The 23,866-nt window shown below is 45.4% G+C and overlaps 1 protein-coding gene across 3 annotated transcripts in view; it reads right to left on the reverse strand.

The window, feature by feature from the left end:
* The window catches only part of SLC4A11 (solute carrier family 4 member 11), a 93,585-nt gene that overhangs the window by 49,251 nt on the left and 20,468 nt on the right, over positions 1-23,866 (reverse strand). For 2 of the 3 annotated variants that reach the window (XM_082050377.1, XM_082050375.1), the window contains exons 3-7: positions 17,676-17,828; positions 7,737-7,783; positions 2,911-3,142; positions 2,203-2,265; positions 1,587-1,668 (exon numbers count right to left, since the gene is read on the reverse strand). In XM_082050377.1, coding sequence (XP_081906503.1) covers positions 1,587-1,668; positions 2,203-2,265; positions 2,911-3,142; positions 7,737-7,783; positions 17,676-17,828 — 577 coding nt within the window. The remainder of the gene's footprint in view (positions 1-1,586; positions 1,669-2,202; positions 2,266-2,910; positions 3,143-7,736; positions 7,784-17,675; positions 17,829-23,866) is intronic. The other variant, XM_082050376.1, reaches the window with a different exon arrangement.

A 23,866-nucleotide genomic window follows, 5' to 3' on the forward strand; every position in this document is an offset into this window, starting at 1 on the left:
GTTTTGTACAAGACACCTTCAGGCTCTAAGCTTATTTTTCAAATCATGTCTTGTCCTGGAAGTTGGCATTACTCACATGGATGTGTTTAAAGCTTTGGCACACTTTCTACAGAAAGGCTGAACCTACCCTTTTCAGCTTCATATATATAATGATAGCATTTGTATTGTGACCTCAAGAAAAGCTTTGTTATTAAGTCAACGCTCTCTAAAGCCTCCATAGAGTTATGTCACTGTAGAAACCTCCACCCTCTACCCTTCCTAGAGTAGAACGTGCGTATCCTTATTGCAGCTACACTACCTATGGCATCAAAAACCCTCTTGGTTGAGCAGTACAGAAAGACCATTTAACTGTATGAGCTCATTTTCTTCTTTGTGCAAGCTGCTCTGAACATGCCAGATGTATGAGTAGAGCTGGCAGTAGCACATGTAGCGTAGACATTACCCAGCTCACCTGTTTTGCAGAACAGGGCCCTGATATGGAATAGTTACCTTTTTATATAAAGACCATGGTTTTCTCTTTCATTAGAGATTAGAAAGAAGGGTAGGGAGGGTTTGTTGCTTTTGTTGCTTTCCCTCCTCTTTTTAAAAATAATCTATTTCCAAACCAGAATAGATTTTCTTCCAGCCATAAGCAGAGGACAGGAGAAGAACTGCTAGTAGGAGGACATCTATTGTGACAGTTGTCCTAGCAAACTGGCAGTGAAGGCCAAAACATGTGCATGCACTCCCCGAGCCTTTAGGTACCTCTCCAACACATTCCAGTAATTTCTCCACAAATTAACATATTTCTTGACAATTTGACTTAGAGACTGCGTAGGTACAAAGCAACAGACAGAAGCCAAATCGCATTGTTTTGGCTGGCTCAGCGACTCAGGTTCTGGCCATCCTCTGGGAAGGGACAGTTTAGCTCACACAATGCACTTGACTTCAGGACAATAACTTCAAAATCCAGTCTGGGTCAAGTAGAAGCTGGGGTGAAGCCACCATGTCTCATAAATCCCAGGTGACAGGAGTCCTTACTGTCTTAAGGGTCTGCTCCGATGTTTAACAGTGTTGACAATTAATAAGTGTCTGAATTATTTGTCAGACAAAGCAATCAGTGTCTAAATAGTGTTGGAATTTATGACTTCAATTTTCAGCTACAAAGTTGAGACGTTTTCGTCAAAGAACCTAGGAGAACTTTCGGTACAAGTTCCCAGACTTTGGCAGGCAAAACCATCCATGAACCAGTTTGATTGTCCCTTTCAGAAGTTCCTCTCATTAACATTTCTCAGTAATTAGCATTTTCTGGCTCAGACTTTTTTCAGCATTCTTAGCTTATTAACACCAGATTTCGATAACATCCAGCAGCTTAATTCCCTGAAGAGATTGCAGTCGCCTCCACTCAGGCTGCTGCTTGACCATTTGCAAAGAGAAGCAGCCCAATGCTGAGACTGAGATCCCCCAGGACAGGATGCAGAGATGGAGAGGGCATCACCATCTTGACTTCCAAGAGCACATTCAGAACCACTGTTTTTCCCAGCAGCAGGAAAAGTTACAAATTTTGAGCATCCAGCGGATTCTGCTAATTTAACAGAGGTACTTACATGATACAGAGCCAGGACTGCTGATACTGCACCCCTGTGACTGTCGCTGTGACCCCTTGAATTGTGTCCGATAAGAGGTGAACTAAGAAAAGAAGAAAGGGAAATGTGAGAGGCTGCCCATATTCAGTTTGCAACTGCAAATAACATTTCCTTTCAAATGGAAGCTGAGTACTAATACCAAGCACACTTATTTATCTGCGCAGTGGATTGATGAAAGGATGAGGGGGTGACAACAGAGAAAGATGGAAACATTTGTTTTGATGCTTTTGAATTCTGTCCTTAAACTATTCACAGCTTGCAAAGGCAGCTGTGTTCCCTTCCCAACATCAACCTACTGCAATATTAGGTTATTAGTACTACTCAACATACACAGACAGACAGGACTGAGGCATCAGCTTCTGAATCCCCTGCCCTCTCTCTCCCTCTTCCTAATTACTGTTCTTATATTATTTTGTGGCACTGCTTAATTTTTCTTTACTGCCAGAAAGCCTAAAGAGATTATAAATGCAAAGCTCTAAGATAGGTAGCAAGAAGTAACCAAAGCATGAACATGCTTACTACATGCTCAGGACTTGACATATCTGTTAAACAAATTCACTCAGGCTGTGACAGTTACATTTGAGGTGCGATGTACATGTTTGTATATTCTTTCTTGTTGACTCTGAAACATCAGGGGTGCCTACAGAGAAACAATGCTTAGTTAAGCTTCTGTACATCTTGGGCTAAAAGGTAGCATTTTAGACTAGACTATGACATTCACTGATAATTTAAGGTGATATGTGGGCCAATGATGTTGGTTAGCACTGCCCTGGTTGAGTTTCTGAAGGAAAACCAAGTGCCTCTCATCTCTTCCAGTGGGCTGGGAGCAACGTGAAGGCTCAGCCCTTCCCAACCAATTACTCCTCCAAAGCATCAAACTTCCCCAGTCTGCGTGAATTCAGATGGAGAATCACAAGACAAAGGAGCCCTTTCTGAAGGGGCACTAGCAAGTGTCTCTTGGCTGAAGAGCATCAGACACTTTCTGAGGACAAGCACATCTAATGGGTCCAAACAGACAAGATATTCCAGCACTGTAGACTTCTTCCCCCAGAGAAGATCACCATGTCTCATCTTAATGAAACAGGGGTGAGACCCCACCAAAACATAAAAACCCCAGAGACACGAGACCCTCCAGCCTGGGTGACACGGAAAAATAACCCCCAAGTGCCACATGCAACATGCAAGTCTGGGGACCACACGGTAGTGAGTGTTCAACACATCACCAATGGAAACGACAACAACGTAACAGTAACCTGCAGGCAAAACCAAATCAAGAGTTGATTACCATTCCCTTCTCGTGGGGTCCCTGAATCCGTGAATAAAGTGCTCATGATTTTTTCAAAGTTGCAGCTCGGCTCCGTGTTCTCAGGATCTTCGGCGAAGTGTTTCAGCATCTCCCGAAGAACATCGTCCAAGGAGGTGGCTGTTTCATCAAGGATGATGCTGGCTCTGGCCAAGAACCCGTCCAAGTCTCGGTGGGCTCTGACTTCCTCCTCAAAATTCTTTAATTTCAGGTACTGTGTTAAGAAAAGAAGAGGGTTAGACAGTTGCACACAACACCCAACAGCAAAGGTGTAGGTTCTGTGTAGTTCACAAGCAGTTCCATTGAAGTTACTGCCACCAAACCAATGACTCTGGAATATCTTTGACTGTTCAAGTTCATGTTACAGGAAAAATCAGGTTTCTGTCATATTATTAATATACTGAAGGCTTGTGTTTTCAAGTCTTATCATAACAGAGTCACCACAGGTGAATGCTTAGGTACCATTTATACTCTGACATGGAAAGCAGAATAAAAACATTAGGGTTTTTTTGCCTAGGATAAAGCACATAAGTTAGCTTAAGACAGCATTTAAAACTCTCTTTAAGTTTAAATAATTCCAGAAGCTTGCAGAGATGTGTGAAAAGCCATTTGGAAGAAATAGACTCTGAGCTCAGTATGTACCTCAGGGCAACCTAACCCAGCTCTTCTCAAACTGGAAACCACCTCTCCCCAGTGCTCCCAGTTTAGGAGTCTGAAGTGGGAGAAGGAAACGCCATCTGGGCCATTACATTTTTTGGTGCTTCCTAAATTTCTATCCTTCCTGCTCCCAGGGAAGTTTCTGCCTTTGTGCATAACATTTAAACTTTGAATTAATGTGTGACAGGAGGGAGAAAAGAAAAAAAAGACAGTAGACAGTGACTGATACAGACTGATACTGTCTCAACTCTCTGCTGGTTCCTTCTGCTGTCCCAGACTTGTTGGCCTTGAAATGGAAGAAACAATCCTGCTGTATTACAGAACCTCAACCTCTTTCTGTACTTGTCAGCTGTGAAGTTCGTTAATTGAGTGATCAGACTACAAAATGCATCATTCCCATTTCACAGCCGTCAGAAATCCACGCACACAGTTGGCACTCTCAGTGTGCTCCAGGACTGACAGTTCTGTCCTCTCCTTCAACAGCTTAAGATGGAGCGAGGAAATGGGAACCGCGCTTTGCGACACGCGTCTTCCTTCCAACGGGAAAGGGGCCAGGCTTGAATTCATGGTGTTGAGGAGCAGATTGTCAAGGTACATTTAAACCCCCAGCTCCCATTAAGCTCAGTAAGAATCAAGCTTTGAGCGGCTTTTACAAGTTTGACACCAATTTGCCTCCACAACCAGGATCTTGGCGCATTCCCCCCCAAGTTACGGAACCACCCCAAAGGCTGAGTCATGGACACCCTCCTCTCACACAAACCTTTTCTACCTTTTCCATTTACAGCCTAGACGCAGGGAAAAAATGCTAACATCTCCCTAATTACTGTAATTATCACAGCAACTATCAAGTTGTCAGTATACATCCATCGCAATTAGCACTGTTTTACTCTGCATCAATCACTTCTTACACAGCATCCAGGAGAGGGAGGATTCACAGAGATTTCAGCTCCCACCCCCAAGGCTTTGTTGCCATCTGCTCTTAGGAGAGGAGACAGTGACACAGCCATGTTACAACTCCACTTAAAAGACACCATTTAACCACAAACGGCAATGTCATTCTCAAATTATCACTGTATGATAGCAAATTAAAACACCTATCACCATCTGTAACATTGGTTTTCACGGGGTCACCATATGACCAGCAGCCACCTCCCAAAGGTAACTCATTTCAGCTTGTCTTGCATGGAAAATCCAACCTAGGATGTAGGTTCAATCAGCAAAGAAGCCAAATGACCTAGAGAGGATTTGATAAGGATGGCAGAAGAGGTACCCATGGAGGCAGGAGGAAGGTTAAGAGGATCAGGAGTGCCACCGTGCCGAGGAGCTTACAAAAAAAGCAGCAGTGGCTTCGTATCACCAACTTCTCCCATGCACAAGAGAAGCCACCAGAAGCAAAACAGTAGAAGGAGAAAGCTGAGGGACAGCAGACACGGATCAAAGGCATCCAGAAGAGGGCCCTCATCATCTCAATCAACACTGATCCTCCTGTGCACAACAGCAGCATTTGCTTGTTGGGGCAGGACAGCCCGGTCAACAGGAAGTCACAGAATAATTTTGGTTGGAAAAGACCCTCAAAGATCACTGAGTCAAACCATAACATAAACCACGTCTCTAAGAGCCTCTTCTATATACCATTGAAACCCCTCCAGGGATGGTGATTCCACCACTGCCTGGGGCAGCCTGTTCCAATGCCCAGCCACCAGTTCCATGAAGAAATGTTTCATAAGGATTCAGCTCCAGCTCTGCCACAGGCTTCAGGCAACGCTTTGGGTAAATAACCCCACATCAACTCCTGTTTCATAGCCCTGGTCCTTTATAGGAAACAGGGGCAATAGCCGCCCTTATTATCTCTCCCGTAACTCCAGGGAAGACATGCACATTAAACACCTCGAGACAACTAGTCACCATGAAAAGATATGAACACATCACTCCCTGAGACAAATCAAGATGAAATGAATGGAAGTGCTGGTACAGCAATGCCTCAGAGACAGCTTGAACCGAACTATTCCAGTCAGAACACTCACCAGTTTCAGGAGAGATTAATGATTGCTCCTTGGCAGATATTTTTATCTAGATAGTCAAGTCACACCAGGATACTTGATGCTGGAAACTGCTTAGCAAGAAACCCAAGACAGCTACCTAATAGCTGTTTTAATAGCATTGAATATCCTTGATTGCAAAGCTGCACGTTGCATCCTGGCAAGAAGGGAGACTGTTGTGCCAAAGAAGGGGGAACACGTTGAAACAGCTTCCCTTGGCTTCAGGCAGCTCTCCTGGCCAAAGTTGCATACTACCTGTGCAAAAAAAGAGCTCTCAACGCTCACCAAGAAGGCCCAAAATGCAGGTTCTCTGTTGGGTGGCTGCTCTGGACACCACTCCACTTACTGCAAGAACCTCAGAAAGGTTGTCCAAAAAGCATTTTGTCCTGAGCAGAGTTCTACCTGTGCTGTTGCCACAGTCACTCAGGCCAATTCCCTCAGAAACACTGTGATGGTTATTACAATGTGTCAAAGGAGCTTCTCCTTATTTATGGATACCAAGCATCATACCAGATAGCAACTTGCCCAAGACACAGCTTGCCCTTCCCGCACTCCAGAGGGACACAAGAACCACAGGCTACCAGAGACAGGGAAAAATCAACAGACAACACTTCTGATCTGACCATTTTTCTAGCAATTCCCCCTTCGCAGACACTCTGAACCATCTCCTCCACAATTCAGATCCCGATTTCCTTCACATTTGAAGCGCCAAATTTACATCAGTCCTCCTTGGAGGCAAAAACTGGCAAGGGTGTCTTTTCTCAAGCCGCGCTAAAGCTTGCTAGCTCTTTGCTATTTGTTGCTCGACAGCACACTAAAATCCTCAAGCAAGAAAAGCAGGACTACTCCAGCTCCAAAAAGGAAAAATAAAATAGAAGAGACACTTATGTGTTAGCTGTTTCCAACTATTTCTTATCAAAGGCAGACCCTGCATTTGAGCTTAGAATTCGCACTTACGTGATCAAGTTCTTAGGTTACTTTCACTCAAGTGTATACAACTCAGGGAACCTTGGCACTAGTATTAAACAAGACAAATTATTAACAAAGATACTTCCATTCCTGAGCACAGAATAGCTTATTTTAACTTCTATGACTTAACACCAAACAATGTTTGGCTTGTTTTGTTAGTGGTGGGTTTGTTTTGGTTTTTAACACAGAAAGTTTCTTCTATTAATGTTATTTACACATTTTCCTCCCCCTACTAATTCAGCCCATTGAAATACCTTTTGAACTGTCTTAGAGGCCAAAAGCAAAGCAGAGTTAGAGAGCTCTCTAGGCTTCCCTAAAATGCCCCCAAGGCTCTGGAACACAGATTTAAGGGCCCAAATTACAGCCTTCGAAGCCTGTAATATTTGATTTACCAGGATCAGTGGTGCTAGATGTTTTTCACACAGTCCCTCCAATGGGCAGATGAAGCAAGAGTCAAGAAAACTGAAATTACCACGAGTCATGTCTCACAGCCCCCAAAACCAAGACTGCACATAGTATTAAATAAACCTATTTCCTCTCTCTATACTTTCTGTGTACTTGCACAGTTGAAGGTTTGTAGCAACACAGCCTATATTAAGCGGGGGGGGGTCTGCATTTCCACCTCATCGCTATTGAGTTACGGTCTTGAGAGGAAGCGTAAACTAAGCGTTGTTTCTTAATCATCCTCCTAGACCGCGTGTTTCCAGGGAATTCACTCCTGCTGAAGCTCATGAAGGCAGATCTGATTAGCTGGAATAAACAGGAAACCAAATCACAGCAATGTCTATGGGGTGTTTCTGCTTTCGGCTCCCGAGGAGCTCAGCAGCCTGAATCTCTGTGGTGCGGACTTGGATCCCTTTGCAGGCAGCTGCGGAAGAGAAAGTGATGAATTAACATGTCAAGGAATTGTCTGGGACCAAAAGCAGCGGAACAACCAGAATTAGAGAGAAATTGTTTGGAGAACAAGCAGCACATGGCTTTTTAAGGTTTAAATACAGCTAGAGGAATTCAAGGAGGGAGGTGTTAATATGCCTTCTGTTTTGGTCGGTAAAACCACCTCCTCACCCCCACAGAGTGTTTCAAGATCCTTTTAGCTGCTTCTAGATTATAAAGAACAGTAACTAGATCATGCAGCGTTCTTACCTTCCTCGATGTGTGCAGTAACACACAGCCAGCGCTTTCACTTTCAGCTGGAAAGGGGAAAAAATAAGAGAAAATCAGAGCAGTATTATGATCACAGGTAGCAGGAACCAAGCAGAAGGCTCAGAACAAAGTGTTGTATTGCTCTCTTGGTGAAGGATGATCTCTAGAGAAAACCAACCATTCAATTTTGACAACATTTCCCATTTTGGGAGTGTAAAGTGTAGAAATAGCCTTTGGCTTTATCCGACCGGTCAGGGTTTGTGCCTTGCAGCTTTTTTTTTTTTTTCCCTTCAGATTCCGTATGTATTTTTACCCTTCATCCCTCCCAAAAATTTAACTCCTAATCCTTGAGGTAATCATTTAATCCCATGCATCATTGTTTGATAGATTGAGGCTAAGATTGCATGAGTCACACTTGTTTGGAAACCATTCTTGTCCTCGTTAAAGAGTCAACAATAACACCCAGGCACTTCCAAGAGAGATCACACGCAGTGACTCGAGGATGAGCACATTAATGTCCTGTCAACTCACCACGCCGCCTCCATAAATCTAAGCATAAAGCAACACAGCTCTTGGGAAAGAAAACTGCTGGTTAGGGACTATTAAATGTCACTTAATATGCAGCCGACGCACGGGGACGAGGGTCCCTGGGAAATCCCCAGTTCAAGCTTCCAAGCACCAACATTAACATTTTCTTAGGGTATCTATGAAGCAGTTTGGGGGGTATTAAGCTAAAAAATGAAGCCCAGTTGTTTTTGCCACAAGTCCACTCCACACTGCTCACATCCAAGGTAACTTCCCTGTAGCATCACTAGTACCAAGGTATTGTGCATCTTGAAGTCCCCATCATAACACTCTCCAAAAAACCCGCAAGACTGAGCTGTTCCCCAAATTATACAGGGAACTCATGAATAGTTTTCATTCAGATGAGCGTAGCGACAGCATGGAAAAAACCCACTGAAGACCAAAAACCTTTCCAGAGGCCAAGCTGTGGAAAAGTACAGAGATGTAACACAGAGGTACAGCTATTCAGACAAAGATTTTGCTTCCTTTCCAGATCTGGACTTTAAATCCTAACTTATAAGAACTGCGGTGATCCCATTTCACAGGCTGACCTGATGCACAGGCACCTTCAAACCCAGCCCTGCTACTCTCAATAAGTGGAGGATGCAATTCATATAAAACCGCCAGAACTCAAAAAAAGCGATTGTTTTCTTTTTGCACACAGAAAGCTGCTTTAACCAACACCATCTCTGATCAAACAGGAACTCAAATTGTGCCCACGGTGGGGTTAAAAGGCTGCAATTCAAACTGGGAGCAGAGTTGGTGGAGGAGGGGGAAAGGATTGCCTTCATCTCCCACTAAACCAAATAAGATGGTTCAGAGGCTTTGGTTACATCACTCAACCTCTTCCCAAGTTCACTTGGACCCTGTACATGTGATTAAAGCGTCGCTTAACTAGACAAGTCTGCTGGTGCAATGGTCCCAATTATTGCTGCTTCTGACACATCTTTTGGAAAACACAAGCTGTTTCATCTTAAAAATGCTATTTATTATTAAAAAGCAAGCACCCAAATAAACCAGAAACATCAAGTGTTTTCCCCAGGCTCTTACATTTGTAGTTCTTCAACGCTCACTTACTCAACTTACAGCCTAATTACACATGCAAAAGTATGCTGGAAGATTTGGGAGCCATAAATATTCATTGAGGAGAAAACATGTTTTGGGTTTTCTGCTCTTGCAAGAAATAGTTCTAGAGAGACAAAAAAAACACCCACAACCCTGAACACCACCACACATACGCTAAAAAGGTATCTACACATCTGCAGTCTGTCCTTAGAGATGCATGAAAATACAACAGAAATTCATGTTGTCCTCTTATCATGCAGCAGCTCTTGGTTCCTCTTATCAGTTTCAAGCGTGTATCAATCTTCTCCGTTGACAGCTCTCTCAGGTGCTCATCAGAGTGCTGCTTTATCAACACAAATAAAGCGAATCTAATTACATCTGTTTGACTGGGGTCTTTCAAACATCCCAAAAAAAAAGCTGTTCTGGGTACGGAATTGATGATTTGGAAAGCCCAGAGCTTCATTTGTCATTTCATCCAAGCAACATGTCACTCAGACTTGATCCAGGGAAAGGAGATGGACTCATACAGCCATCCCAGTTCAGGGCTGTTATCTTAAAGACCCCCTAGAGTGCTAAAAGAAACTACTAAGGGATAGTAGTAAATCCACTATAACATGAAAAATCGGGGGGAAAACACCCCAAACTACAGAGAATTTCCAAGTGTTTATCTGCCTGGCTTATGAACCACCTGTTTAGTTACTATGGGGGAACCTACTACATAATGAGGGATAAAACCCTGCATAGGGTTGCCCATGACACATCCATCAGGAGACAGCTTGGCGAAAGCCCAAGACCATCCACCACCAGCCTGACACCCATTTTCTCCTCTGTGGAACCATCACCAATTCTCTCCAGCTATGGAGGAGCTGCAAAGACGCAACACCCTTGACTCTTGCACCCCTGCATGGAGGAGCCCTTGATGGCAACAAAACGGATATAGAAAAAACACTGATTCACCATCTACTGACAACAAGGAAGAAAATACCCATCAATCATCCATTACGTCTCGCTACTAGGAATAATAACTAGATTTCACACCTAAATGTCAGGATTATGTATACTTAAACAGAAATAAGAGGTCAAGGCCATGTAAGATTTTCATTTCTATTTTTGTGGGCCTCCTTGTTGGACAAAGCAGGCTGCAAGAGTCTATTTTCGGCAAGCTAGGTAACGGGCAGCATTGTCTCTGTCCTCATCCATAGCTGAAGGAGAGCTGCCAGGGTGACCGACCTTATCTGTTGGGCTGCGCTCCAGGTTCTGCCCAGGGGAAAAACCAAAAAGCCAGCGACACATCTCCAACATCCCCTGGCAGCCACATCAAGGCAACGCGCGTATCCCGAATTTCTAGGCTACATGCACACGAGCACGCAGCACTACTGACCGTGCCACAAGCGGCTCTAGCAACAGCGATGACTCGCCAATGTTAGACTCACACTCATAGCCACATTCAGAACCCTGCCAGGGCACAGTGGTGTTCCTCCGTTTTTTCTTTCCCACCATTTTCAGAACGACAGGACTACGAACATGGAAATTTAATATTTTGAAGCAAGAAACGCAGCAGGAAAATTGTTTGCTGTACTCCAAAGTGGTCTCATTACAGCTGCCCTTCGCATAACATCCCAACAGCAACTCGGAGAAATGAAATCCCCTACTCGCTTCCCTTCTGCCCTTCATTTAGATACCGACACCTATGCAAAGGCAGCCCTGAAAACAAACCCGTGGTATTAATATGCTAAAGTTTAAGGCTTTTCACCTTTTGTCTTATGAGATCTCCTTTCACAGAAGATCCCCTTTCCATCCCTTCCCCTGTGCAGGTCCCCAGTGCCGCCCCTAACACCCGAGAAGACACCACAGTCTTTGGAGTGGAACAGCTCCACACTGCATGTCCACAGCATCTGAAGATCATATTTTAGTTGGAATAAAGGAATGGAAATGGGAGAGCAGGAACTTTTTGGCTGTGCAGGTGTCAGCAATCATTACTTAAGATCTACATGCACTCCCCAGAGCATCTGCATAATAAACAGGCTAATAAATCAGAGCAGAATACTACACTAACACTTCCATTATTTTCTCAGAAAAATACCAGGCATCTGGCATGAGGTTTAAGGTTTGAGTTGCTGGGTTTTTTACTATTTAAAAAAGTAATTTTAACTGGACATGGGTTATTTCTTCAGCGGTCTGAGCAAATCTAAGCCACAACCACTTCTGTTAAAGCACACTGCAAACAGCAAAAACTGTTCTGCTTTTAGATTGTTGCCTTAAAAAATGTAAATAAAAACACACCAGCACATTACACAAGAGAAGCTTGTTAGGAGCAGTGTAGATAGCTCTAACTCATCACTGGCAGCGAGGGATTGCACAAGCAGGATCTCCAGGGGATCCTTTGCTTTGCCATCCTGCTGTGCCTGTGCTGAGTCTGGACTCATCCCCACCAGACTTGAGCGATTTTCTTTAAATATTGTTAGATAAATAATTGTGTAGGGGAAGGGTAAAAAGGTGTATTTTTTTCCACACTAAGTGGAGGGACAGGGTGCTCAAAATCCTGGAGGAAGCTGCCCTGAAGTAAACCCGAGGTGAAGCACCTTAAAGGGAGAAAAAGCCTCCTTTGCACAGAACCACCCGCGCTCCCAACCCCCCCCCGCACCTCCCTTGGCTTCCTAAGCACCGCTTTGAAAACACCCTCATCAGGAAATTCGGATGGAGGCCATCTCCCCGACACAATCGGTGTATCCACTTTCCATTAGAGTATAGGAAGCTTTGGGAGCCCAACATCCCACGCTGACATCAAACTGCTAAAACAGGAGTTATCAGATGGAACGCGTGGGTCAGCATTGTGCCTCGAGACATAAAAAGGACTTTGGTATTAATGTGAGGAAATGTGACTATTGTGTACAGAATGATACCCATTCAGGCCCAGACCACTTGTCTCTGGACGCTACTCTCTCTGGAATATCCTTGGCGCCAGCATCCAGCGTTTCTCCTCGTCCCCTTCAAGAAAATAAAGTCATCTCGGTAGGGGCTGGGCCGTGAGTTAACGCGCCGTGTTTTGCTCGGAGCGGCGGCGGCGGGCGCGCACGTGCGTGCCCCTGGAACGGCTTACAGGAAACTGTTGATTCTCCGTATCTAGGAATGATCAATTGTCCAGAGGGTGGAAACAGGCTTTAATTTCTCCTGAAGCGTAAATCGTGTTCCGTTATTTCCCCCCCCACACACACCCCGACAAAGCCACATCCTGCTTGCTGATTGGCTTTTTGCTGCCATCAGGATTTTTTACCTTTCCCCCCCCAGCAAAAAACAGTTTCAAGCACCTCTCTGCAGCTAAAACCACCAGTACAAGCACCAACCATCAGGAGCAACACACTGCAAAAGTTGAGCAGCTACAGCTACACAAATCCCTGATAAACTGTGACCAAGTTCGGGAAAGAAAACCCCATGCAAACCCCTCTATTGCAGTCTGGGGCAAGAAGGAGAAGGTGCATTGTTTTAAAAACCTCAAGCCACAAGAATGAGGTCCAAAGAATTGTTTTAAAGCCCCAGACTGCAAGAACGACGTCCAAGCGATGAAAATACTTGCCTGGTTGACTTCAGGGAACTGCCAAACAGATCAGAGCACTGTGACCAAAGACAAGGCTGCGGCCCTGCAAATCGTACAGACCCACTGCAAGAAATGAGGCTCCCGTTGCCTGTCTGCAAACTTTGAGGCTCAACCGACACCAAATTGCTGTATTCACTTGCAGGGATTTATTTCCAAGGGTGCTGCAAATAAAGCAGCAAATGGTTCAATCCCCCAGTTTGATGGTTTAGGCTGGAGGGATGTAGGTATGTCCACCTGCAGCCCAGGCTCCAGATGCGTTTACGGAAAAGCCCACACAAAATTGTGATGGATGCACACAAATCAAGCTGGATTTCCCACCTACAGCACAGGAAAGGCAACAACTCTGCTGCTTTGGTGGGGGCTCACCCTCTGACCCCAGGCAAGGGAGTCAAGGAAAAAGGGACTTCACTTGGGTCAGGAATGCAGTGTTGACTCCTACAAAAATACATGCAGCAGGGCGCAGATCTAACATTTTACTTCTATTTATTGTGACTGAAATATAAGCCTCAGCCTCTCTAAAAAACATCCTCATCTTCCCCTAGAAGTGCAGATCCCAGGTCCAAAAGCATGCAGCTTCAGGTAAAGACCCACAATCATTTTGGAGCTATTATTTGCTGAAAACAGAAGTTTTGCCAGCAAAACCTAAACTGGAAGGACAAGAGGCAAAAGGAAAAACACACACCAGCACAAAACCAACCAACAACAATAACCACCACCCAAAAAAAATAGAACCCACACATACCACCTTTTTCATCATCTACTGTAAAGGAAGCAATAAAACACCCAGGAGAAAGGACCCAAGTGTCAAGACTGAGCAGCATTTTAGCACCTGGTAATCTGCAGTGATTTGGGCTCAATATTCCATGCAATGGCAGCCAGTATTAGCTAAAAATGAGATAGGCCATACCTTAAACCCTAGATTTCTTCAGGCTATCCTGGCTTGCACACATCTGTGCACACAGCCCAGCATTTTATAACAATGGTTAATTGTCAGAGTTTTATGGGCTGTGCTATGTTTTGTTGGCTCAATGTTTAATCCCACACAGCGATCTTTTTAAAACAGAATTATAGTAAAGTGCATCCAATTATGCTCATAGCGAGCTGTACATCCATCATACGAAGATTAACAGCTCGACAGGATGATGGCAGAGCTGTCACTGTATCTGTAATTCCACTTCCATTGCCTGCCAGCAGTCAAACCCTGGGGTACCAACTCATTCCCTTCCCAGATGGGATTCTTGGATTTTTTTATCCTTATACTAAGGTGGGCAGCAACCTCACAACAGCTCGCCAGAAAAAGGGCTCCAGCAGGAACGATTTGGACACCACATTTAGCAAGAGACTGAACTATGACAACCAGAACACGCATGCAGAGACTTACAAATATCACAGGGCAGCGATTTGTCTTGTTTCAAGTCACCTTCAAGGTTTTTCCTGCTGGGGATTGAGCAAAGGTATTTTATGCAGCAAATACTTGACACTAGGGAGCAAATCAACCTGGGCAGCATTTTTCAGAGGATGGCCCATAGTCAGTCCCTCTCTGGCCAGGCACCAGCTGCCCAAGCCCCACAGCAAATGTTGCAATGGGTTGCAAGACACAAGAGGGCAACATCGAACCCTCTGGCACAAGGTCTTGCAGCTCAGAGGTTTCACAGAGCCTGGAGAAAGCAAGAAAAAGGGACAGGGGTGGAAGGTGTCATTCCCACACTTGCTTTTCCCCTCTGCTTAAAAAGCCACAGGGGATTTTGTAGGATCCTGGTGCACTAGCTCAAGTGGGGGTTGGAAATGAGGTGTTTGAGGGGGATTTTGCATTGCATGTGGAATTTTTTTCCTCCTCTTTCCACTTCCTTTTCAGCTCATCTTGCAGGAGACAAGCACTATGAGTGCTCAGCTCCACAAGTTTTGTACCAGGAATGCAAAGCTTGAGCATAAAACAAAACACCCAGAGGGGAGCAACAATGCAAGGGCATTTCTGAAAAGTGTCCCCTTGCAGGGTGGAAAAGGAGCAGTATTTCCAGATACACCTCAGCAAGGGCACAATTAAATCTCAGCTCTGAAAAGATCACAGAAAGCTTGTGAAGATTTTTTTCTTCTCCCCACAGCTGCTTTCATTAGCAAAAGAGCTTAAGGGGCTCATCTCAGCCACTTTCAGCCACCTGAAAAGTCAGCTCTCCAGGAGGATCAGCTGTACCCTCTGCAGCCAGAGACTGACTTTTACATATACATATACACACACAGAGAGGTATAAAATCAACTCCGCAAGATGCTTCAGCAAAACCACCTCTGAGCAAGAGCTGACAGCCCAGATGACTCAAATACCTGGAAGTCTGAGGAATCCCATGCCTGATGCTCACGGAGAACCACCTGCATTTTGGCTACCTGGACCACTTTGATGCTGTCATGGAAAATAATACCAAACAGAAAAACACCACCAAAAAAACCCACTTTACACCTGCTCTTATTGAAAGTCTGGATTTTAGTTCTGTCTAAAATCCATTTTTTTAAACCTCTATCCTTGCATTTGAAAGGGGACTCTCCAGCACATAGATCCATTTTTCCTTAAACATCCTAAATATCTCAGCTGAAAGAAAAGGAATACAACTAATACCACCGTCACAAGCATCAGTGCTGGAGGGAAATAAGGAAGCCTTTTTTTGTCCTGTTTTGAATGGAAGGGAAAACACTTATAAAAAGCCCAGGAGGACACACAAGGAAAATCAGCTTCTTCAGACACAGAAGAATCCACAGCACTTGCATTCCTCATTCCCAAACAATGCACCCCACGGCATTAATCCCAGACTTGTCATAGCAAAGTACAGTTCCCCTTAAATCTTCCAATTAAGATAGCATTTGTAAAATCGCATGCTTTAAAATTGCTAGATATTATTAAAGTCACCGCTCAGGCTTCAAAAAGTGGACTTGAAAATAGTTGAGCAAAGCTCTGGGTCCTGCTTGTTCTGCATCACCATTTCCAATAGTTGCTCACTGTAGATCAACCAGGATTTGCTTGTAATCTAAAGATAACTTTCAGCAAACTTAAAGGACTCTGATACCATGACGCCAAGAACAATCCAGAGCCCTTGCATTTCGTCTCCCATACAGTCTGTGCCCACACAAGCAGGCTCCAGGCTGCCTCTACCTGCTGAGAACAAACCTAAACTGCTGCCATGTCCTAGAGGTTGCATTTTTGTAGGCACAAAGCATGAAATGCAGGTTTTGCTAGCCCTCCCACACCATTTAGCACGTGCATTACAAAGGATGCTAAAATAGCATTCTAGAGGCAAAAGCAACCTCTCAAGCAATCCAGGTATTTTATCCCTCAATAGCGAGCATTTTAGATACCATCACAATATATGCTGCTTGGAAGTTGCCTCCACCTTGCTCCCCACATTGGACAAAGTTTCTAAAGGATGCTGACCTGGCAGAGAGTACAGAAAGAACACAAGTTTTGGGCACACGTGTCCATTTGCAACACAACTGCACAGCTTCATTCTCAGCTCTGTCCCCCCAGGAGCACCACAGCAGCAGTTCCAGCAAACCCAGCCTGGTCCAAAGTCTCTCCACTGATCTGCAGAGCACTCTTTGCCACTTGCTTTTTGCACAGCTCTTCTCTGTCTCCTCCCAAAACACTCGGTATGAGCCAAACCACTGCTCAAAGCTGACACTGTGACTCCCCACCAAGGGTGGAAGCCCCGGGGGTGCATTTTGCCAGTGGGTTGGTGCCCACCAACAAGCAACGCTGTGGGCACCGCCACCAAAAACCATCCTCCTCCCCAGCACGAAGCAGGCACAGATCCCACTGAAGTATATTTAGGGGAGCTTAACACTTGTGCCCTGACACAGAGCACATAGTTTATATTTATAAACCCAGCATGACACACACAACAGCATTTCACTGTACTGTAGACATAGCTGTGTGCTGCAGGGGACTGACTTCCATCAGAGGTGTCTAACAGGCTGGTTTTTCTCCTCATTTGTGCTGTTTGCCTCAACACAGCAGGCTTGCTTGCCTGCAGCTGGGATGATTAAACCCAAAAGGCAAGTGTCTGAACCCAAAAGTCCCACCACACTTTTCCCTTACTGACTGCTGTGGAGAGCAGCAACTGAGCTGGACAGACCACAGCTCCAACTCATTTCCAGCATTTCAATTGAAACGTGATAAAAACACCAACCAAAACCAACCAAAGAAAAAGAACAAAAAACCTACACCCCCCCCCCCCCGCCAAAGACTCCAAAAAACAACCCCCCTCCAAAAAAGAAATAATCCCAAACAAGCCCCCCAAACTCAAGCAAACAACACCCCAAACTGCCCAAACTGAAAACAAAACCCCCCAAGCCCAAACCAAATAAAACCCCTCAAACCCAAACCAAACCCACAAAAAAACAACCAAACAACAAACTTCTAAAACCCTTGGGAACCCCCAGAGCCACATTTGAATTATCTACAGGGACCAAACACACCAAAAATCCTGATTTCTCACTAGAAATGGTTCTTTCTTCAGCGACCAGGCCACAGCACCGAGAGCAACACAAGGCCCAGGCCCCAAACTCAAGGCCTTTTTAATTAAAAATAATACAATAAAAAAAGCTGGCAGGTGGGAATAAGGAGTTCAGATGCTTCATGCAGATGGCTAAAGACCCACTCAGCAGCCCAAACTTTTAAGTTTATCAAAATTCCACAGCAAGAAATGGCCGGGAGGGGGGGTGTCACTCACCAGTGGCATTCGGCGTCCCCTCCACGTTGACATTGATGAAGAAGCGGATGCTGTCCCCCGAGACGATGGAGGAGTTCACCGCGTCGAAGAGCTCCTCGCCCCCCGACTCCTCCCTGGCCCTGCAGCCATCGTCCGTGTCGCACTTGAGATACCCTGCAACAAAATGGTGAAAGCGGTTAATGGGGACGCACCAGGGCCTGGAGCCACTCAGTGCGGGGATACCCACTTCTTAACAAGCTGAAGGACATCTCCTATGCCCGGCGAGGGATGAAAACAACAGAAAAATCAGGTTTGATGCGTTTTGGATCAGCCTCAGAGGTGGGTCCCAAGGGCAGCTGCAGGGCCTGGAGACACCATGGGCCTCGCACACCGGCCCACCCACCGGGTCAACGGCAAGTGGTGGATCCCCGGGATGCACCTCCCTCCTCTCCGATCACAAAAATAACACCACGCAAGATGAAAACTCCAACTGGAAACCATCAAAATTGCCAAGCAGCGACCCAAGAAGCCAAAACCGGCACCACAGCCCCCCCAGTACACCCCCAAACTCTGCACATTCGGCAGTTTGAATCACCAGCACCGTGCGGCCGTTTCCCTCGCGGTTCAGCAATTTGAAACCCAGAGGGGGGGAAAGGTAGGAAAAAAAGGTTTCCAAGGAGATACCTGATATGGACAGGCAGACCTACAGCTCCCCATGGGGCAGAGGAGCAGGTCACAGGAGGCAGCAGCACCAAGAAAGCAGGACAAGTTTCTTAATTACAGCGGACAACTCCTTAGCCTTTTGCAATGCGTCTAATTAGAGTTTAACCTCGCCACATTCAACAGCAAGCTGCTTCACTGCGATGTTTTATTACGAAGCAGCTGGAGGACTCTTGTGGTGTGCTCATGTATCATGTTTAATTAGGAGAATTAGGGACATTATAGAATGTCAATTTTTACATTACCAGGATTATTCACCAGCTTCTACCCATCTTCTGACAAGTCTTTTATGCTTAATTTGAAGCAGGAGGGATATATTTCATTAGCTTGCTTTAAGGCACTACAGCAAAATGAAAAGGATGAACTTCAAGGCGGAGGCTTGAATGGAAACAAAAAGTATTAATGGCTTTAAAAAAAAAATAAAATAAAAACAAACTCTAAGCAAACATGGAGGTGGCAGCAGCATCTTGGAGGGATCTCGAGCCAACAGTAGAAAACAAGCCCTGAGCAGGGAGGCCACAAACAGGAACCCGGTGACACAGCACAGGGGCTGCAGGGCTTCCTGCTGTGGGTGACACCCCATGGGCACTCATCCCAAACACTCGTCACCTCCCTGGGAGCACTGCAGGGGCTCCAAGACTTCAGGTGACTTCCGAGCTGCTTATCTAGGGCATGGGAAACCCAAAAAGATGCTCAGATTAATTCCCCTGCCGATCTCTGCCTCCTTTATCTACCTATTTTACATGAATAAGTGTGAATGGGTCTCTGTCAGAACTGCTCTGAAAGCTTCAAAAAGCATCCAGGTTGCTTCTTTCTCCATCTAGCGTGCCAGCAAAATGCACCGAGGGTGCCATCCTCTGCTGCTGGTGGAGCTTAGGCAGCTGTTCCCATCTCTGCACAATGGAAACTTGCCCAAAACAGCCAAAAATAATTGAGTGAGGAGAGCATAGGAGACACCTGAATGCAGTACCTGAAGTATCACAGCACCAGGTATGAAACACCTGGCTGGCAGATATATCAGGATCAAGTGGCAGCCTGTGTCCTGGAGGGATGGACAAGAACCAGGCAGGTTCCCATTGGCTTTGGAAGCACATGCAAGCATCTCAATCCAAAACAAAGCATCAAATTTGGGGCTCGGTTCCTCTGATATGCATGATGGACACCACAACCTCGCCCCAGCAAAGCAGAGCACCCACCAGTGCTGACAGCCTCCCTGTGCCAGCTTGGGCTGCCCGGCAAAGCAAAAATCATCCTGGGCTAGGCTCAAATCACTGATCCTGGCTTTTCCATCTCAGCCATATCCAGGATCGCAGTCCCAGGAAAGTTGTCACAACAGGTTTGAGCTTCTCCATCCTTCCCCACTTGGTGAGTCCAATGAGAGGCATGTGGGGGCAAGATGGTTTGAGCACACAGCTCTGAGAACACAGCTGAGCTTTTCCCCACTGTCCTAATGCAATTAAGACACAGATGGGTAAATGGGTAAAAGCCAAGCAGGGAAAACTTGTTTATTGACCTGCCAAAGCCCACTGAAACTGGCCCTGACAGCAGGGAGGGCTGGAGACAGGAGAGAAGCAGCACAGGAGCTGGAAGAAGGGCAAGGGTGGAGTAAGATCAGAGGGTTGGGCAGAGGTCAGCGAGGACTCTGGCAAGGGAAGCATCCTCTGTTCCTCCCTCTTTAGGGGAGGAAAGAGCAGAACAAAAGGCAGCCGAAGCCTCGTGTCCCTTGGGCAAGGGACGGACAAAACACTCAGCTTGCAAATAATCCCAAACCTGGGCTGCGCAGGAACTGCGCTCCCGGGCAGGTGTCTGCTTTGTCACTAAACCACCTCAAGGCTTCAAACCCACTCCCTGTTTTGAATCCTTCAGCCTGTTAAGTCTGCCAGGCATTTTAAAATGCAAGCAACTTACTCCTGTCAAATGCAGGGTCACCTCGAGGTGAGAAGATGAGCTGTGTGCGTGGCAGATGCACCTTCCCTTCCCTCTGAGCATGGATCAGTAGCTGCCTCCAGCCCTGGCAGCTGTTTTCTCCCCATCGCCTGATGATCACCGAGTGCCATCCCTGCTGCTTGAAGGGCAGCAGATGCCACAAGCGACAGCAGAAGCTGTTCAGCTCCTCTGAAAGTTTCGCTGGTGTTTTGCAGAAGTTGAGAGCCAGATCTGCTGTGGCCGTCACATAATTTGTATAAATATCAATCAGGTTGCCATATGGAAGCACTATCATTAATGCTTTATAACCTGTGCTACGAACAGTCGCTCAAGGGAGGCGGAGGGGTTTAGACACCTTTGCATACTGCCTTAAGTTGGCTGGGGAGGAGTTTAAGAGCCCCAAAATGATGCTCCCCCCATCTCCATCACTGCGGATTGCTGCCTTCATACACAGGCAGCATTTGCTGAAGCACCATGAGCTACATGACAGGGTGAGTCAGACCTCTGAGCACAGGAAGTGCCACTTCACCCTGAAATATTGTCAGAAAGCACTAGAGAAAAAGAGATTCTGCTGAGCAGGAGACCAGAGCTGGGAACTGAGCTAAGCTTGGCTGAGAAGATCCCTGCACCCCTCCTGCACCTTGAAGAACACCTTGTGGTCAGGATGGTCCCCCTCAGTCCATTCTGCAGGACTCATCTCATCACAAAGAGAAAAGGAAGAGCATGAAAAGTGCACAAGGCCAAGGACAGCAGGTACCACCCTTTAGTACTACAGGAATAAAAATCAACTTCTCACCCTGTGCAGCCATAAGTAGCAGATGTCTTGACCCTGAGTCCTTCTGTACCTCAGCCCATTATATGCAACATGAAAATAAACCATCCCCCTTTTAGTACAAATGCTGTGAATTTCAAGAAGAGGCAATTTCCCCAGCCATTCCTCTCTAAAGCACAACCCCCTCCCCTGTAATTCATGCCTGGCCTAGACCTGCCTTTCTCCAACATCTCAATATCCACCCCCAGCCTTCTCTCCTTACTCTCATCACCTTCTCAGAGCCACTTCATCTCCCCGGTCCTGCCACTATCAGCCCTCTCACAACCCCGACAAGGTGCTTTGCCCTGCGGCTATTTGGCTTTTGAGCTGAGTTTTAAGAGCCCAGGAAGAGCAGGGAATTGAGCTGCAGCAATCAGAGGTGGCATTAACTCTCCCTCCGCTGCCTTAGTGGCACCTGGCAGCTGCACCTGGGGTAATAAAAAAAATATCAGAGTAGGAGCTAGCAGGAAGCACAACTTCAGCCACATCATATACGTTCCCTAGAAAAGCTTAATTGCTCCGTGGGAGCAGCACTCACAGCCCAAGGGCTGCAGACTTCTCCAAAAAAGCCAAAAAAATCTTAATCACACTCAATTTCCTGGGAGAGAAGCAGTTCTATTACTAATAACATCATCTCATATCCTAGGTTATGAGGCTTATGCCAGACACAGCCCCAGCATAACCTCTCGGTTATGCCTCAGAGGAGACAAAGCCAATCATTGTATTTTAATCAACATCTGCAAGCATCCACACTAACCAGGAGGATAGGAGTGCAAATGCATCTATCCGCATATTGCTGCAGACTCAGTTTAGCACAGAAAGCCAGACAAAGCATCTAAGAAAGATTTTTAGGGGGAGACTGGGCATTTTTTCCTTTTGGCATTACCCAGATGTCGTCCAGTTCTGGGCATGTGCATGCTACACATTTTTTATTTAATCAGATATATTGCTGCTACTGTTTTAACCAAAGTTACATGGATGAGATAAGGTACATATCCACATCGCTAGATTAGCAGGGCAAAATAAGAAAGCTAAGATCAAAGCTTGTCAATAGTTATTGACCTCTGCCAAGTCTCTGCACAAATTGGTGGCTTTATTTCTAAAGGACATATGCTACATTAACACTCTGAATACTCAATGCAGTTTTCTGGAAACCACTGCTCTTTAACCTCAGATTTCAAGGTACGCTACAAATCTGGAAAAGTGTTTTCATTTACAGCACCTCTTTGCATAGCAAAGCCTATTCCCGCAGCCAAATCCAAGTCCCAGCTTCCAGAATCACTGGATGGCATCTCTTCTTCAGAAGCGGTAGTTGCCCCATCCCAAAGTCTCTTCAGAAAGCTAAAGTTACATTAAATTGGTTCTTTTGAGCTCAATGTCTGGAAACTCAATCAGCTAGCCCATCTCAGATTTCTCAAATGTGTTTTTAAGCACAAAAGGCAGCAAATTACAGGATGGTCCTTTTTACTGCTTTTGCAAAACAGGACTTGTGGTCACCTCACCAGAACACAGGAGCAACAGCAGGTGCTGTGCTCCTGGCAGCTTCAGCAGCCTCAGACATTTCACCCTGGGAAAAGGTAAAGTTTTCCTTCTAACATCACTGCTTTAGATGATTTTGTCACTGAATAAGACCCAAAAATCCAACCGTTGGCCCCACTCTTAGCATTTCAAGCCATAAACCTCACAGCCAGAGAACCAGCTCTGCTGGAGCCCAACAGGCAAGGGCAAGAGCTTGCAAGTTCTCATATCAAACAAGCCCAAGAGCTATTTGCATCTACTTTCTCAGAAGAACTACAGGTCAAGTACAGAAGGACAACAGAAACAATAATAGTATATATTCAATAGCTTATAAAGGTAAGCGGGGAGCAACTGGGACATGAGCATTACCCTAAAATCAGATCTGGTTCTTGAAGCATCCCAGTGCTCAGCTGGAATACAGTGTTAAGGAACTCAAGAGAAAATTAAGCCCTGTATGTAACTAAAAACCAGTCATGATACTGGCATTAAATTAACAACAAAACAAAACACACAATTCAGCTTCATCTGACTTACCCACTCTCATGGATTTTCAACTTAAACTGACAGCAGACGCTAATTTTGAGGAAAGGCATGAGGTTTTGATTAACCTCAGCTAAACTGATCAGCCTGAGCTTTAAGCTATCAGAGGACTTGCCTGGTTCCCTGAGTGCTGCAGGGTTGCAGATTCACTGCATCACTCAGAAAATACCCAAATACCCAACATTGGGTGGCAAAAAGAAACTCAATAATGGGTCCTCCACCTTCATTCTGACCTTTACACTCTGCACAAAACTAGTGTTGCCTCCAAAGGTTAGATAACCTTACAATTAGTTAATATTAGCAGGGATAAAGCAATCAAAGGATTCAGGAGAGACCAGGAAGAACTTTGTACATGTGTTACCAGTTCTCCAATCTGCACAGTATTCTAGAAAAAAAAGGGTTTAAATACCATCCTGCTCTCACACTAAGACAAGTTTCTGGTCACATCTCATATGCTGATTTCCACATAATGACCTATTTATCAAAATAATTCTAATTTTTCAGGCAAAAAAACCCTAATCCTATGGATAGAACATCTTTCACACAGATATTTGCCTGAATTTTTCATGCTTCTGCTGAGGTTAAACTTCAAAGTTCGGAGGTTACTTATTGTTTTGAATCACAAGAGTCTGAAAAAACAGTTGTGAAAAATTCCTTCCTAACAAATTATTTCATTACACAGACAAAAACAATTGAA

The sequence above is a fragment of the Streptopelia decaocto genome, assembly GCF_964273445.1.
Source record: "Streptopelia decaocto genome assembly, chromosome: 4".
In the NCBI taxonomy this organism is placed as follows: domain Eukaryota; kingdom Metazoa; phylum Chordata; class Aves; order Columbiformes; family Columbidae; genus Streptopelia; species Streptopelia decaocto.